The 18,571-nt window shown below is 40.7% G+C and overlaps 1 protein-coding gene across 1 annotated transcript in view; it reads right to left on the reverse strand.

Moving 5' to 3' along the window:
• LOC104964006 (stromal interaction molecule 2-like) overlaps positions 1-18,571 on the reverse strand; it is a 34,025-nt gene that overhangs the window by 964 nt on the left and 14,490 nt on the right. The window contains exon 2 of the mRNA XM_010792705.1: positions 9,657-9,787. Coding sequence (XP_010791007.1) covers positions 9,657-9,787 — 131 coding nt within the window. The remainder of the gene's footprint in view (positions 1-9,656; positions 9,788-18,571) is intronic.

Genomic DNA, 18,571 nt, shown 5'->3' on the forward strand with positions numbered 1-18,571 from the left:
TATTAGTAATGTGTGTGTGTGTGTGTGTGTGTGTGTGTGTGTGTGTGTGTGTGTGTGTGTGTGTGTGTGTGTGTGTGTTCATGTCTGTCCTTGGCATAAACCTAAAATGTTACACCTCCTGTCTACTTCTTAATTCATACACCAGCCCTGCGTTTGATAGCTCATTAGCCTTTGGTGTAACTAAATGATACTTTGCTGATGGGTAATGGCCTAAGTCCGGGGTGTCAAACTCAAGGCCCGGGGGCCAAATCCGGCCCGTGACTTCATTTTCTGTGGCCCCACAAGAGCTTGCAAAGAATATTACATGTTTATTATACGGTTACATGATGATTTACAGAAGCACGTTGCCCATAAACTACATGTCCCACAATGCATCTCAAATTACACTTTTTTCTCAGAATTTGACTTTTTTCTTCTAAATATGCCTTTTTTATTAGAATGTGCCCTTTTCTCAGAATTTGACTCTTTTTTTTAAGTGTTACTTTTCTTTCAAAATGTTACTTTATTTTAAAATGTCACTTCCTTTTTTTTAATTTGGACTTTTTTCCCAGAATCTGGCTTTTCTTTTTGAATCGTTGTGTGACATTCTCACTGAAGAGACTTGCAATTATTTGCCCCAGACTTCTGCTTTCAGACGCAGTTAATTATGAAGTTATTACCCGATCTGATAATAATCCAATGCAGAGGCAATAATGTAATAGAATACATTATTTATTTTTTATATAGTCTTAAAGTTACAACCGGCCCTTTGAGTGCAGCCCTAATGCCGATTAAATTGAGTTTGACACCCCTGGCCTAAGTCATATAATCAGAAGCGCGAAATGACTTAACAAATTGATGTCTGTGTGGCTTTATAACTAGCTTGCTATAAGTACACTGCTGTTGGCACAAGGCCGGGTAGCTATGTTACCTCCGCGAAAAACAACACTTTTAAAATTACCTTTCTTCTTTTGTATGGATTAAAAATATGAAACAACACATGATATCACAACTAATGAAGTTAAGAGGTGCTTGTTTATTTTCTACTTTGGTGTGAGCTAGGCTATCTTTTATTACATTACATGTTATGCTTTTATCCATACTCAATACTGTGGACAATCCCCACAGGAGCAATTTGGGGTGAAGTGTATTGCCCAGGGACACAACGACATGCTGACTGCAGTGGGGTTTGAACCTGTGACCCCCTGATCCCAACACCAACGCACAATCCACTGCGCCACACACCTCCCTTTTATCCTGCTTCTAGCTCATTAACGGGGGTAATATCTATGTTTGTGTTAAACTCTTAGTAAACAAGCTAATATCCAAACTTGTGAAACGATTCCCTAAATACAATTGTTTTGTAACACGTCCTCCTTTAAAGGCCCATAACATTTCTGAATATGCCTTAACACTTAAATATCTGTGTATAAACCTACAGTATTTCAAGCATATTTTTATAAGCTATGCAGAAGTGCTATGCAACAATCTATACAATATAAAGGTCTGCAGCTACTGTAGGTGCAGCTTATTTTAGCTAAGGGACATATTAAGATAAGCATAGCTGGTAGAATCACTCGTTAAAATGCCCTGAGCGAAAGTGTAACATTCCTGACCCTAGTTTTGATCAAAGGGGAGCTGAATCTGTGGTTCTGTGTTGCTTGTTAATTTCAGCAGCAAACACAAATGTGCAACAAACTCAGAGATGTGTCAAAAAGAAAATGAATGGTGTAAAACTGACTGTTGTCTCTGGAGCTAAAGGTTGTTTTGACACCTCGCATCATCATGAAGCACAATAGGCACAGATCAATGGGTTGACTCGATAGAGCTCACCCAGTTCTCCACACAGCTTGAAAATACGTCATGTGCCTCCGCTGAGACAGATGTTATCATCACTGCTCGACTGCACCAAATCCCTTTGAAGTAGTCCTAAAAGCATTTGAAGCTACGTCTCGGATGGCTCCATTTATCACGACATGCATGCCTTTTTCAAAACCCGCCCGTACTCTCTCACATCTATACTGTGTCTGCTGGGAGCTTGACATTGAATAAATAATGGCAGTTAGGTGACAGCGAATGTTTCCAGCTCTGGATGCATTTTTCCTGTCTCTGAGAGAAAATGTCACCCCTGTGATCCAGACATGGTTTGGAATCACTTGGTTGTCATAGTGAAGAAACAATTGTGCACTCCTTTGTGAAGACAACATCTGGCATATTTTGCATCAAAGTGATTACTGAACATCAGAAAAGGGGTGAAATGTGTGTGTAGTTCAGGATCAATGTCAATCTGTCTGTGTAGAGATCTCTCTCTTCATTTGAAAAATTCAACTGTTTTATCAGCAGTCAATTTTACACACAAACCTGGCATGTATCAAACACACTCAATGACATGTGACCATCTTAAGCCAATCATGGGTAAATATCATGTAGGTGAAGTGGCAATGCATACAAAACCTAGGTCTAAAAAAATTGCTTTTCAACCGCATAATAAAAATTTTTGTGGGGGGGGGAAGGACAATTACCGTAATTTTCGGACTATATGCCGCGCCTTTTTCCCTATTTTTCGACGCTGCGGCTTATATAACGGTGCGGCTAATCTATGCATTTTTACAGCTAACGGCCAACACCTTTAACTCTATGGGCTCTATGGCCGGTCCGCGGACCCCCACCTTTAAGCGGCGGGTTCCAGCAGGAAAAGCTGGAGGCCGGAAAAGAGTGAGACAGGTAGCGCGCAAAAGTAAAAGTGGAACCGAGAGTGGTGTGCCGCTGCTGCGGCTTATAGTCAGGTGCGCCTTATAGTCCGAAAATTACGGTACTTTCTTTATTTCTCTCAAAAGTTATAAACAAGTAAGACTTATTACTTAAAGGTAGGGTAGGTAATTCACTTCAGAAACACTTGTTGTTATATTCCATGGAATGCTCTTAACGTCAGCCTTCCATCTCGTGCACAAACTTATCTTGTGCCCTCATTGGTCATGTGCGCGTTCGTGTGTGTTGGAGGAGGGGCTCTGTGAGGAAGTCTGAAGGAAGGGGCAGATTTGTTTCGTCTGCGTACTTTCAAATTCTAGCGCACTCGAGCTGGGTTCTCCATTCTTACCTACCCTACCTTTAAAATATGACATCACTTTAATGTAAACTCAACATTGGTGATTTAGCTTAAAAACAACTGAATCGTACATCTCTGCTAAAAATGACCAAATTCCATCAAGAGGTATTTTGCCATAAACCAATATATTGGACAGATTAAAATGGTGTCTCTATTACAAATTAAATTGTCATGATTGTTCATCCTGAGGGGTGCATGAATGTGTTAACTAATATACTCCGTGGAAACTAGAGGAGAAGTCCGGGGATTGCCAAAGTCATAAGCATTCATCTTCTGGTAACAATGAATATCTGTAGAAAATGTCATGGCAACCCATCTGATTTTGATTGGAACGAATTGGTGGACTGACCGAATTCACACTCCAGATTTATATTGAAAGTAAAATATCTGTTAAGCTGTTGTTGTGGCCTGTGTCCCCCTCCTGAAAGCTTTTGCTAGGGTCCCCATAAAGCACCAGGCAGTGCTTTTATTTCCTTGGTGTTCTTCTCAGTCAATACACATGCAAATGAGTTTTCTCGCGGACGTAGACCATGAGCGGACTAAAGGAACCGGCTGTCTGCTGAGTCACTGGAGGGACCACAATGAGTGCAACACCGGTCCAAACAAACGTCTGGCAAAGCCCTTAATGCTCGCGGTGCTTTATGAGGAGTCTGGCAGACAGGCAGACCTCGCTGACATTTAACAGAGCGCATGGACGAGAATAGAAAAGGCCTTATTGAAAACGTCTCCCTATGATCATAAAAACAGCTTTAAATGATTATACTTAGTTATTATTTTAGCTGTCTTTATTTTAACCCCAAATATCCCTCTACTCAAGTTAAATTGGGTAATATATTGTTTTTAGTGGTATTTTTCCCTGTTAGAAATCCATACCTGATCTCTTTATTAAAACACATGCTGTGTAATAGAAAAATAGACATGGGACGATATATATATCCAAAATAAATGTGACAAAATTATCCCAATGAAATATGCATCATACTGTAGTCTGGTTAAAACTCCTAAAATGGCATTACAACTAACTGGAATTGATTTAAAGAATCAAATCCTTGTAATGCAACACAGATAGGATACACATTTTTTGCTATTTTTGTCCAAAAAAACTGTCCATAAAACCATAATGCATTAGTTCAGAGTGCTTAAAAAAATGAGTATATTCTGTAAATATAACATTTATTGCCAGCGTGAAAAATCCTATATTGTCCTTTATTTTGTACAAATAATCCAACGCTGTTTGCACTTTTTAACTACTTCCTCCCTTTATCCACAAAGAGAGGTCTTTGTGTGGGGGTCTTGCAGCCTCTGTGGTTAGGAGTTCAGTGGGATAGCTGTGATAATTACAGCCTGGTGAAAATGTAAAAGAAGAAATTCCTGGAAAGTGTTCTCAGTTAGTGCGACAGAGAACATATGGTGCCTTAACGCTGCCTGAAGACCAAGAGTCAGCATTAAGAGACAATCATCCACAGATCCTATAGAGACAGGCTCCGACACACCGCAGCAAACAAAGACCTATTTGTTCCAATCAGATTCCAGCTTGCGGGGAGCTGGATGAGATCTCTTCCCATGATCCTTTGCGCTCCACAACAGTCAACTGTGACTCTATGCACTTCTGATATCAACTACATCTTTCCACATCTGCTTCAACAGCACACATCAACATTAGTCAAACCCGTCAGTAGTTTGAAAGTGCAGGAAAAGGCTTGTTTGATTGATTTATTGTAGTCAATGTTATTATTTCGGGACAAAAGGTAAGCTGTTTTTGATTTATGTAACGTGAGAGCAACTCGGAGCACAACTGATTCATCACAAAAGACAACTGGGCACGCTGGATTGTGAAACAACCCCCGTACGATAAGGTCTTCCTCGTGCTTTCCCTGATTTTCAGTGAGGCGTGTTGCTTTGCCCAAGATCAAAGTAGTGGCTGTCTTTGCATCACAATGTTCTCTGATTGAAGACAATGTTCACTTGCCCATATCAAATAAACACTAGGCTTCACAAAAGTAAATCCTGATAATATATCCATGCATCTAGTATTCGTCCACGTTTTGAATCAGGGCGGTTGGTATATATAAAATGATCCATTACAGTATCTGCCATTTGGTGCTGCATTATTGATATACAAAGTGATATGAAGTGTCCTGGGAAAACATGTGAACGCTATTATGGAAGAAATTAGCAGATTTTCTATTTCTAGCTATTTGTCCATTTAAAGCGTCACTGGTTGTTGATTTATTTGCTACTACTGTTGTCATACATATACACATCATTGTAAGGCCCTACGCTACAATACAGATTACTGATATTTCGCGATATTGGGACCGGCCCACTTCGATACCGCTAGTGATTTCTCAACGGGGGGGGGGGGTCTGCTAGTGACTTATCCGGCTGGCCCACCTCGGTACCGCAAGTAAATACCGCTAGTAAATTGTCAACGGGGAGGGGGGGGGTGTGCTAGTGACTTATCCGACCGGCCCACATCGTCCGACCGGCCCATTGGGATTCTTCCCGAACGTCTCGATGGCCAGTCCGCCACTGCTCTTGTTCCCTCTAGATTAGAACATTCCCAGACAAGTCAACAAAAAACTTCTCAAATCTCCTTTCTACAGATACAACCTAGACGCTCCTCGAGTTTCTTCTGTTCATTACTGCCCAAACTCCAGTGAGTCATGTCTACAACATGCCTGCACAGATGAAGATCTCACAAGCGTAATTGTTCAACCAGGTTGCTACACATGGCGTGTCAAGGATTAATAAAGCACACACACACACACACACACACACACACACACACACACACACACACACACACACACACACACACACACACACACACACACACACACACGAAGACATTGGGCCCTGCCGTGACGTTAGTTGGGTTCTTGTGATTTCAAAGTGATGCAACACGATCCAACCGAGTGTCTCCTTGGCACACGGATCTCCCAGCACCCCGAGGAGAGGACGTGCACCTGTCGCCCTGTGACTGCGCTCAGCAACAGACCCCCCACCACCCCTTAAGAGACTTTATAAATACACTTTATTTCACACCAACTCAAATATCATAAAATCATGGGAGTGTATGCAGGGCTGGGAAATGTATCGAATATTGATATTGTGATGTGAGATAACGTATTGGATTTTGGAGATAGTATACTAAAGTAGTAGGTGTATGCATCAACATTTTTAAAGGCTGCATTACAGTGAAGTGATGTCATTTAAAGTTTTTTGTAGACTGTTCTTGTAGTTCTATTATTTGCCTCTACCTCCAGAAATCAACATCATTTTGTATCACTATTCACATTGTTTCAATATTGCGTTTCATCAATCGTCAACCCAACAATACTGTCAGGAAATGGAGGTATTTGATCAAAACTGCTCTTATACATGATACACTTAATATTGCCCAGCTCCAAGTGTATGGCAATGCTGGTAAATTGGCATTGTGTATCGAATAATCAACCTTTTCCGATTGATTCTGACCAAGAAAGTAATCAAATATGAACTTCACAAGCAGCCAAAGCCTCTTCTTTTTCCCGATACAGCCATAGTGATAGCTCTGTGACGCAACATGTCAGTAAGTACTGTAGTCGTAAAGGGAAGTGGAACTCGTCGACCGCTCGACATCCGTGTTTGCTCACCATTGAACAGTGTCAATATGTTTAAGTACACATCAATGGGTGCTCTTTTTGTGTATGGCCCATTATAACGGAGAGCAATTATTGATATACGTCAGTGGTGTGATTAAAGAAACATTGTCACATGCTGCAGCAAGAATGACTCAGTTTACATCAAAGCAATCTGTGTGTACGTTATATGTGTGCTTTTATAAACTGTGAAACATTGCTAGGTTTAAATGTGTCAGAGAGAGATCATTTCCCGGTAACTTAGCAACACTGATAGTTGTTAAGTTACAGCGGGATTTTAAGAGTAATACAAATGTAACTCTTCAGCGCTGCCAGGTAACTCGCTGATAAGGTCGCTTTGTAAACAGTTAATGTGAATTGTATTTGTTTTCATTTCATTGCTTAAACAAACTACTTGTGTAAGTAGAAATAAGCTTAGGCAAATACAATGTTTTATTAGTCAGATCTTTTTATGTTAGACTTAAGGTGTCTGGTTACTGTATCACCTGTACAAATAAATGACACATTACCTGCATTCAATAATTATAAATAAGTGTGTGAAGACGCTTGCAAGGTTTTCTTTTTCTGTCAAGAATATATTTAATTTGGTTTTATTTATCGGGAGCGTAACATTTACCATCATAACATATATTAAATATTCCCATTTAGGGTTAACCTATTACATTTTTATTTCTTTGAATTTTTGTTTTACAATGTCTTAAATAGGTAGAACAAAACGTTTTAATAACCCTATATTTCTTTTAACCACAAAGACAAAAATTGATTGAAAAGATAAATACAAATTTTTACCACCAGCAAAAAGAATCTCTGAAATGTGAGTCATGAAAAACTGGATATCTCGACCACGGCTATAACGTTACAAATGCATCCTCGCATCTTAGTCAACCTCACGAGTTTGGGAAAAATATGTGGGAGTAAACTAGCAAGAAGTGCCAGCGGGGGGTCAGGTTACTTTCAGGGGGGTAAGGGGCGAAGAGGTCTCGTCCCCAGAAGGCCAGATCGGGCTGACTTCCCCCCCCCCACCTTTTCACCTTCTCAAAAAGGTGTCACAACTGTGTCACTGCCTTCAATGTATCACTGCCAGGAAGAGACTGACAGTAACAGGAAATTGACAGTAAACAAGGCACATGCAAACACAGTGGGTATTTAGTGTCTTGCTTGAAGACATATCGACATGGACAGGAGAAGACAAAACCACAATTGATTTAAATGTACTTAACATTGTTTACATGGGAACGCATTGATTGAGACATTTGATTCAAAGTAGCATAAAGACTCTTAATTTGAGTCATTTTCTCTGAGGGAGTTAATGACAAGTTATGAGAGTGTACTCCAGACAGCCCGTTATCGGCAAGAGACTAAAACTCAAACCCTTATCACTTAATATGAGGAAACCTGACAGATAAAACCCCCTTTTAGTAGTTTCAGCTACCGGTCCCGAGACAATGTGCACCTTTCCTTTAACTAACTGATAGACGGACACTAATTTGGTGAAAGCAGCATCCATCATGTTATGAAAGCCCGCTCAGCCGCTGCCAGGGACCCAAATAAGACGCTTGGAAATCCTCAGTAATGAGAGTTGGCCAAAAAAACAGTTGGAGAGAGACGGACACAGCTCATTGCCCTTATAAAGACAAAGGCTGTAACATACTCTTATACGTTAGAGTACACGCAGGGGTCGGTGAAATATGCAGTCGCACGTCGCCTTGGTGTGGGCAGGGGGCCAGTTCTCACACTGACCCTCAGGAGTCTTTAGACGCGACTCATAAGGCGTCCAGCTCTTTACCGAGGGGCCACCGAAGGGCTGAGGGGTATAACTGTTTCTCACACCAGCACTTCTCAGCCAGTTAAAAATGACTCCTACCAACCCACCACAAACACACACACACACACACACACACACACACACAGAATGAGACCGTGGTCCAGAGTGGTTTCTTTTGAACGTAAGAAGTCGTTGATTACCGAGAGCCGCCGGGGCCACGCCAGGTCAGAGTACTCTCAGATGTCAGTTTTACCCCTCTAGTTACTCACAGAAACCTGCCCCTCGACAGACAGACAGACAGACAGACAGACAGACAGACAGACAGACAGACAGACAGACAGACAGACAGACAGACAGACAGACAGACAGACAGACAGACAGACAGACAGACAGACAGACAGACAGACAGACAGACAGACAGACACCACCATACTTCAACTACATCCCTAGTTAGGACCCTATAAGAGCTGTATGCGTCTAAATATGCTTTTACTTTCATTTAAACGCAAAAATATCAAGGTTTTCTCATGACCAGTGTATTGTACTTTTGTATTGCCCTATTGTATGTATTTTTATTTTATTTTAAGTATATTGCATGATGGTTTGTTGGAGGAGCCTAAGACTTTCTCGTTGCCAACGACTAAACTGTAGAGTTTGTGCTTATGATAAATATATCCATGAATCCTTGATATAAGACACGCATTTCAAAGGAAATGGTGATAATGTGCGAGTATAGTTGTGGATGAATCCATATAAATTAAAATCCATAAACCGAGACAGATATCAAAGAAATATGCTAATTTGCTTTAAATATTAGCATCCTTTCTGAGGATGTGTCACTATGTGAAAAATGCTGACACCAGTTTCTCTCCTGCGATGACTAACTGCTTAATAATAAAATGCCTTTGACTTTTTTGGATAGCTACATAGCTTGACACGCTGCCACAAGCGGTTACTCAATGTTATATCAATATTTACATGTAAGAATCATATTCTTGTGACAGCACCCTTGTCATTTACAAGTTTGGTTTGGTTAACTATTGAGCTACAAAACACCGGTAACAGCTGGTGTTGTTTACAACCCAGGTGCATAGTCGTGTGTTTCCAGGCAACACTTTGAACCTGAGTGTCCCCTTTAACGACCCTAAACCCCAAAGCTCACCTCCACACTCTCGTTGACTTCTATTCCCCCGTCGTTGTCGTCGTCCAGCTGTTTGTGGATGTGCCGCAGCGCATCCAGACTGAAGCGGTCCTCCTCGCCCATGCATGGCGGCATCACGATGAGACAGGGGTCTGCAGGGGACAAAAACATCAGGTAAGAGAGGAAGGGTCAGGGCGAAGGCTAACAAGAAGCAAGATGACGTTTGTAGGATGATGACATGTCCAATTATTATGACTCAGGAGCAAACAGGTTAGCAATTAGCGCACTTCCTCGTCTTTTAGTTAGAGCAGGATCTGCAGGTTTTACCAGCCTACATAATCGTTACCAAAGAATCCAAAACTACATGACTGCCAAGGAATTGCTGTTATGTAATGAAACTTAGACATTTTGCCAAAACATAGTTTCATGTAAGAGAGACAAAAGATAATCACGCACCAATTGTTGTGGAATGAGGATGTGTTTGCATGTTGCCAGACAGAAATGCATTGACCTTTCTTCAATGCAAAAGGCCAATTATTTGATTGTTCCAGGCCCTTTAGTTAGAAATTCAAAAATATATTTGGCTGACATTTGAATTGTAATAGGCAGTGGAAGAACAAGGACTAGCTCACTGTTTCCTAAACCTAATGACTAATCCTGTCATTTTGAAAATACTCGGTAGATCATGGATAATGAAAATATTCCCTAGCAACAGCTGTAGTTGGTATTTGATCAATAGAAATTGGTTTTGTGATCTAAATGCTAGGTGTTTTTGAATGGCAGGGTAAAAAATAAATAAATAAATAAATAACAGCTTACAGTAAAGATGCTGGTATTCCTCACATGACTTTGTTTTCCAAGCAGAGTGTACCATAAGTCTCACAGGAATTTATAAAAATGAATGCCATTTCCTTGATTGATTTGGAATAAGAAAATAAATGTTTTTGAGCAGTTTTAAGATGCTTTTTTAAACTAACAATAGATGGTTGTGAGCTTAACATTCACAATTGTGCATTAGAAAGGTAGCGAGTGACGGTGAGGTTAAAATTAGCCCCCCATCGAGTCCCTCACTCATCTAAGGTTAACTCAATTTTCAAATATCACTGTATTTGTAAATACAGTGCAGTCAGAGATGCATCTAATTAAAGTGATTCAGTTGTGGCTGTTATCTCTAATATCTCGTACGCAATGCTAACAACAACAACAACAACATAATATAAAGCATCTATTCAAAGCTGCCGTCCGTCCACTAAGTGCTGAACTCTCTTGTTGTCATTCCTGCAGCGTCCCCAGGCAGCCCCTCTTGTTTTTATTCAGTCCCCCTCCCGTCCCACTGGGGAATTGAGCCCATTACTTCCAGTCCTCCAAGCCATGGACAGTTCAAGCTGGACGGGTGCCAAACTGTCTCAATGGAGCCTCATAACACACACAGACACACAGATCTGAACAGCCACAGGAACAGTCTTACTGCATACAAAATAACAGGAACTCCTAAACCTTTAGCCTTAATCACAGGAGTGCCAAATCTTTGTCCAAGAACCAACAAATAATGACACTCCCTGTTTGGCAACTGGTTCAGACCAAACACAAAGTTACTCAGCAGCCAAGGGATACCCAAACAAGTATTAGTCAGCAACTCACGTATCAGAGAGTAGCAATGAGAGGAGTTTCTCAGTCAGAGAACGACAGAAATGCCACCAGGAAATAAATAGAAATTGTAACTAAGAGACAAGTAGAAATATCAAAAAGTGGTGTAGCGTCAGAAAAGCTTTGGATGCACAAACCGAACCAACTCGACATCTTGCTTGACTACTTCAAATGCTCCATACGTTTTAGTGTCTAAAGAAAAATGTAGAAAATGTGTTATCTGTTGCTGTTAAAGTATTAGTTCAACTACAATTTTCAAATTATTGCTAAGAGTTAATGACACTCTCTTGTCTGTATGTTATTTATGAAGCTTGAGCCAGTAGCTGGTTAGCTTAGCTTAGCGTAGCATGTAGTCTCCAGACTCCATGCTACGCTAAGCTAACCAGCTACAAACAGCTAGTCTGGCTTTATCAATTTATTAAAGAGCATTTTAAAAAGCTCACTCACTCATTGATACTTTATATCTAGGTTATTTCATGTTATCATTCAGCCAAAGTGAAACAAATGAAAGTGTTTTGGTTACTTTTAAACAGAGCCAAGCTAGCTGTTTATCTGTTACCAGTCTGCGTGCTAAGGCAGGTTAATTGCACCCATGTTTTTAGCAACATACTTAACACACAGGTCTAGGAAATATAGAATATATTAGAGTATATTTTTTAAATCCTTATACATTTTTAAAGCACATTGTAAAATAATTTCACTGCTCAAATACTGCAAACATGTCCTAACTATTTTGGGTGCATGTATAAAAAAAGTGTATACATCATCATGTACAGTAAAGTGTATACCATGTTGCGATTCTATTGGGTTCTTGATGTTGGATCTGTTTACTGAAACAAGACTTGACACGTTAGTTATAGAGTTGCCACTTGGCAATTTGCAGAATAAGCAAAAGGAGGCATCTGATTGGACGTGTGCCCAGGCTAAGTTTGGATGAGTGGACACTGGGGAGAGTTCCCATGTCAAATGAACAAACCAGCGAAGAAACTGGACCGGCCTCATCGGGGAGCCGTGCCAGAGGTTGGATAACAGTGTTGTTCAGACACAGTCATTTGATTGAACTGGGTGACACCACAATGGCTCCACCTGTTAACATGACGATGTGTTTCTGATATAAATATTTAAATAGTGTTTTGACCAAGCTCCTGCAATTAGAAAACCTTCCTGCTCTGACTACAAGAATCTTCCTGTTAAACCTTTACCCAACGTGTCCGGTGTATAAACACAAATATCGAGCTATGCTAAATGTGCGTCTATCAGTGACAGGAAAGATTATCCACACACTAAGGCTCTTTCTCAAATCAGCCTTATCTCAACAGTGTCCTTTTTGTCTATACTCAAAAAGCATCTGATGCTTGAGAGCAAGTTACATAATGCATTTGCTTAGCCTACCAGTGCAGTTTACATAGCCTGTTGTTTGCATAGCATGCATATCTATTTGGCTGCTTGGTACAGGAACAAATTATTTACTTGTGTTTTACACAGACACACACACTGCACATTTGTACTGAATCTAACTTTCTTTGTTTAGTAGAGACATATCCTTTTTATTTAATTGTCATTTCTTTCTATACTCGTGGCCTGAATCTGTTCGTCATGTGAGAACTCTTCGTGAACCGATTTTCTTTCTAAAAAAAATCAATGGAGGTAAAAGATAATCCTGAGATGAAAGGAGAAGAAAAAAACCAGCTGTATTTAACTGACAGTTTTTAAGCTGGGACACCTAGTGAGAGATGTGACAGCCAAAGCCTTTCCTCTCCCAGGTGTCCTAATTTTGAGCATGTTTAAATATGTTTCGGGACAGTTGCGAGCGCGACAATGACGAGGCATTCGACAGGAAGTGGACGTCGGTGACCCCGAGCATTCCGGGGGGACGCACGCTAAATCAAAACAGCCGGGAGAAGCAAGTCTCAAAAGATGACAAAATTGGAAAGCACTCGGTTATTTTTAACATCAGGCTCCCAGTTGTCAGGATGTAAAAGCTCAACAATGGCAGAGGTCCCCCTAACTCAAACAGACACACAAACAGATGTTAAGTACACACACACACACACACACACACACACACACACACACACACACACACACACACACACACACACACACACACACACACACACACACACACACACACACACACACACACACACACACACACACACACACACACACACACACACACACACACACACACACACACACTAAGCAGGCAAGCAGTCTTACAGTAATTCACTTTGCCATAACTCAAAAAAGCTGTCACAGGGGGCGGCAGGTTTGGTTTCAAAGCAACTGATAACAAAAGTGTTTGAGCTGTCAGCTGCTGCCTTTAAAGTGAATCCCAACACCTCAACATTTCTGCACAATATATATGCATGTCATTAAAAGGTTCTGTCTTTGTTTTCACAGGAAGCAAGGTGACAGGAGACAGAGAGAAGTGTGTTTTAAGATGTCTTTTTGGGGACTTCCTTCATCTTCTTCCCTTGAGACACATGGACATCCTTACATGTTTGTATGAGTGAATTTATACATCCAAACTAGCTCGATAACCCAACTGCATTCTGGGTGTGTTCAAATGTTAGAGAGCGACATTTCTTTCCAAAGTGTCGAAAACATTTTTCATCATGTAAGTTTGGTGTGGTAACATGATAGAAGTGACAGTTTGGGAGTACGATTTGTTTTTCTGCTTTCCTTTTCTCACACGTGCTCAACTCAGATCAGTGACAGACAGGACTGAATTGTTCTATTTATGCAATTGGGTCAGTCTTCTCTGTGACATAGGCCTCCATTAAAATCACATCAATGAGCCAAACCATTGCAACATCAGACATGTTCCTTTGATACGTAAAATACACACAATGTAGTTTTTGCGTGCATTCCAAATACACACTCCTACTTCTATAAATACTTATATACATACACAATACATATGTGTATTAATCCGCAACTGTAAATAGTTCAAAATATCCAATATCAATACCCGTTCCAGATAAAAAAACCCGTTACTAAACACTATAAATCCCAGCAGTCTAAATACATTTCAACGCCTTTTTTAAAATATAAAACAATATATATTCTGTAAGTGCCAGAGGCAGGGTGAGGAAGTTAGAAAGTATTGAGAGGTTGACAAGTTCTTTCAAACAAACAATGTAGTTTATTTTTGAGATATTCGCACAGTCCTAATTCTGTCAATACTCGGCTAACTACTCCACCAAATGTGTATTAATCCGCAACTGTAAATAGTTCCACACAAATGCAATATCCACTCCAGTCTGTAAAAAAACCGCCCCCCCCCTCCCCTCCCTTGCTTCAAACCCGATCTTTAGTGCAGAGCCAAGATCCAGTGTAAGATTATCCGGGCAGTGGCGACATGGATTAAGATAGCAGGATATGATGGGCCTGACATGCGACTCTGGGGAGCCAAAGGGAGCTGAAGCGGCCCCTTCTCACCCGCAAACTTGTCTCCGCTTCCTCAGCTATTTCCTTCTCTCACATTGTCTCTCACTACAGACTCAGACGACACACACACATATTCATACACACTCTCAAGTGCCGAAGACGGTGCTTAATGGCAATACAGGTGGCGGAAGACTCAACCGGGATCAAGTCATGCGGAGGCAGACTAAAGAACATGTCAGCGAAAACTCCTCACGCTGAGACAGATGAGCTCACAGAGGAGTTTCACCTCTTCGAGTTTCAGCCTCCTGACAGCGACCACATCTCAAATACGCTCAGACAAAGTTCAGTCATGAGGTTGCCTTGTGAAGCAATTAAATACAGATGAAAAAAAGTGGAAGAAAAGGAAAAAAACTGTTGTTTTATCCTATGCATACACAAGCAAAAAACTGTGTACACAAACAGCATTTTGTATTGATGTATCCGAAGCATATATTTGTATCTATGCATCAAATTGGTCCCTTTAAAATTCCCTCAAAGCAATGAAAATAAGCACTTTTTTTTTTGTTACAGTAAGGCATCTCATTTTTAACACAAAAATAACCTATAAAAGTAATTTATTTATTGTATTATGACTTATTAATATGATTATGTTGAGTCATTTCAGGTCTTATACTTGAAGAACTTACCAAGACATTGAAAACAGTGAAAAGATCATGTGACATCCACATGTATGGGCTTACAATGACACGCTTGACCCTGATCAAATGAAAGTCTAGTTTTTTAGTCTCAACTTTAGCGACAAGTGTATTTGACACGCTTCCATGTCGAACAGAATATAATTACACTGTGACAGCTGTGTCAGCAGTTCATTAGATCCACTGTCGCCGTGCCAACTCCTATCAGCTTTCATGCATTTATGATGTATGGACGATAAGTGAGATGTTAAATGCATTCTTATACATTCCTGCATTTTATTGATGACAGACAGTGGCAGTGCAGGGACAAGTCCTCTGTCTGATAAATAAAGCAACGTCTGTCTGTCTGTCTGTCTGTCTGTCTGTCTGTCTGTCTGTCTGTCTGTCTGTGTGTGTAATGAGAGGGGACCCCTGTAAACATTGTCCAAGGTATGATTGATAAAATTGACTCTTCAACGCTTAAAATATTACTAGGGAAAGTGGTTTAGTCCAAATATATGTTGCTAACTCTTTGCCCATCATTTTTGGTTTGTTTTGGTGAGGGTAAGTTGAATATAATTGCATTTAAAAATGTGTTCTTTTACACCGCCCCATGCTGGGTACAGCTCGATTTTTGTGTGAGTTTTTGTACGTAAATTAAATATATTCTGTAGAATTGGTAGGGGATGCTACTATGTCGCGGCTGGTGCTCAATGGGAAGCTGTTCAAAGAGCATGAGGTCAAGCAATTGGCTGGTTCTGGACAGGCACGTTTTGAACGGGCACTGCACAAGTTGCATTCAATACACCAATTAGATGCTCCAAATTGTGCGGGGGCAATGTGATGTCCATGTGTACTAAACCCTTTAACCAGCGGCCATATGGCAGTGTAATAAGTCAAGCTGAAGGGTCAGTATTAAAGGCAAGTAAATAAAGCTTCTGGAGAGTCTACCATTTCAGCTCATCAGCAGCCATTAATAAGACACAGATATCATTAGCCTCCTATAAATGCCCCCGGCTAGTGCAGAGAGAGAGGTAGTGAGTTAGGGAGGTAGAAACAAGATACAGAAAGTGTTTGTATGTTACTATCAGTTTGCTAAAGCTGTTAAAATGGAAGCTTTGTGAGCGTACTTAAAAAACTGACCTGGTTGACTTTCGTTTGTTATTCAACGGAGCATCACATAAAAAAATTATAATGTGGCTTTAAAGAAGTTGGAAAGAATCTGAAGAAATCAAACAAGTCCTTTCTCCGTCTTGATATGCTTGCACAAAGAAAGCCTTTTTTTTTACAAGGATTTGGGTTTTTGTGTGATGTTAGAGCTACTGCTAAGCTGGCAGGTGAGCTGTCTTACCCCCCAGGGTGCGGCCTAGGCTATGTCAAAAGGATGTGTAACAGAAAAATCATCAACAAGCAAACATAAAAAGCCGTGCGACACACAAGCGCATAATTCTTAGAGTGGGAGTTAAAACACATTAAAACAACATGAAGCGATGAATCATACGTAATCATATGTATAGACTCTCTTTACACAAAGAGAGAGTCCCGCCTTCAGCCAAAACACAGTGTTGCAAAACCAGAGACACACTAAGCTACATGTGTCCCAGCTCCAGACGTTAGACATGTCTCAACTGAACCCGATACACCCTGAAAAGTATTATCTTTGTCGCAATTTGCTGTATGTAAGAAGCAATGGGATAAGCAAACAATACAGGTGGAGATGGATTAGTTTCGGGAAACTGCAGTGAGGGAAGTCTGACTCATCATGATCCGATTGGATTTTGAGTATGTTAAAAATGTAATCTGTCAAGTTTAGGGCCCTGTTATTAAGTTTGATTCAGGAGAAACCCTTTAAAAGGACACCTTTAAGTTTGCCTCGCGTCTGCCCTAAACAGAGAAAAGTCTTCCCTCTGATTCAATAAGGAAAAGGGAGCTCTTGACCTGTTTCAAGCCAGTCATTTCCACTGAAACAGGGTATCCCTTGCCCATCTAAACCCTCTTAATGGGCTTCAGTAATCCTCTGCTTAGGCCACAGCTTAAAAAAGGGGGGGACGACTAGAGCAAAACGTGTGGAGGCCATGCAAGTCTGATCCAAAAACTTCCAGAAAAGGAGACGCTCTTTGCGCCCGGGCGTCCCAGGAATGCTTCAATAACAGCAGCGAACACGAGATGTGGGATATATTCAGCTGAAGGAGGAAAAGCATACGGAGAGAGGATGAAGAGACAAGAAGGGGATTTAATTAGCTCCGCCTCCGACACACTCCTGTGGATATCGGGCTGATTTTCAGTGTCTATAGAAAGCGAGACAGGGGCCAAAAAAGGCCTTTAAAGTTAACAACGAACAACAAAGAGCACGAGGAGAACCCATCATGCATTTGCCACATATAGGACCCGATATTATTACACAACATCAGTGTTTAAAATGGACCTATCATGCTATATTGGAAACATATATTGTAGGGCCACACCTATACAAAACATGTCTGTGAAGTTTCTTTTTCAAAATACCAAACAGTTCACCCATTGTAGCCATGCTTCTTACTGCTCACACCCCTCTTTTGCGGCCTTGTTAGAGAAACGCTGATTTTGGGTCCTTAGCTTGAAAAAAAAAAAGAGGAGGCGGAGCTAATGCCTCATCAGAATTCTACCGGAGATAAAGTTAATTTCTGCTATGATAAAATACCATCCTGTTTAAACCACGTCAAGGATTATTTCTGAAACAGTATGGAGCTGAAATGCTTTTTCTCTTGCAGGTTTATCACAAGGAGAGCTCCTTTCTTTATTTACTGCTTTTTAAAAACACATGTGCTCTACAGCAGGGGTTCCCAAACTTTTCAGCCCGCGACCCCCAAAATAACAGTGCCAGAGACTAGCGACCCCCTGTCGACGGGGGGTGGANCTGCTTTTTAAAAACACATGTGCTCTACAGCAGGGGTTCCCAAACTTTTCAGCCCGCGACCCCCAAAATAACAGTGCCAGAGACTGGCGTCCCCCTGTCGACGGGGGGGTTTGCTAGTGTATACAAAAAAGTTTGAGAAACACTGCGCTAGTGGATTTTCTAAGAAGAAAATGTCTATGCAAACGTTATTGTTAATAATTCAAATTTTAAAAAAATTATAAAACAACTTATTCAATTTTTATTTTTTTTATTTTCCATTTTTATTTTGTAATCATCTCGCGACCCCCACTCGGGGTCTCGCGACCCCCACTTTGAGAACCCCT

The sequence above is a fragment of the Notothenia coriiceps genome, unplaced genomic scaffold, assembly GCF_000735185.1.
Source record: "Notothenia coriiceps isolate Sejong01 unplaced genomic scaffold, NC01 NC01_scaffold00036537, whole genome shotgun sequence".
NCBI classification, from domain to species: Eukaryota; Metazoa; Chordata; class Actinopteri; order Perciformes; family Nototheniidae; genus Notothenia; species Notothenia coriiceps.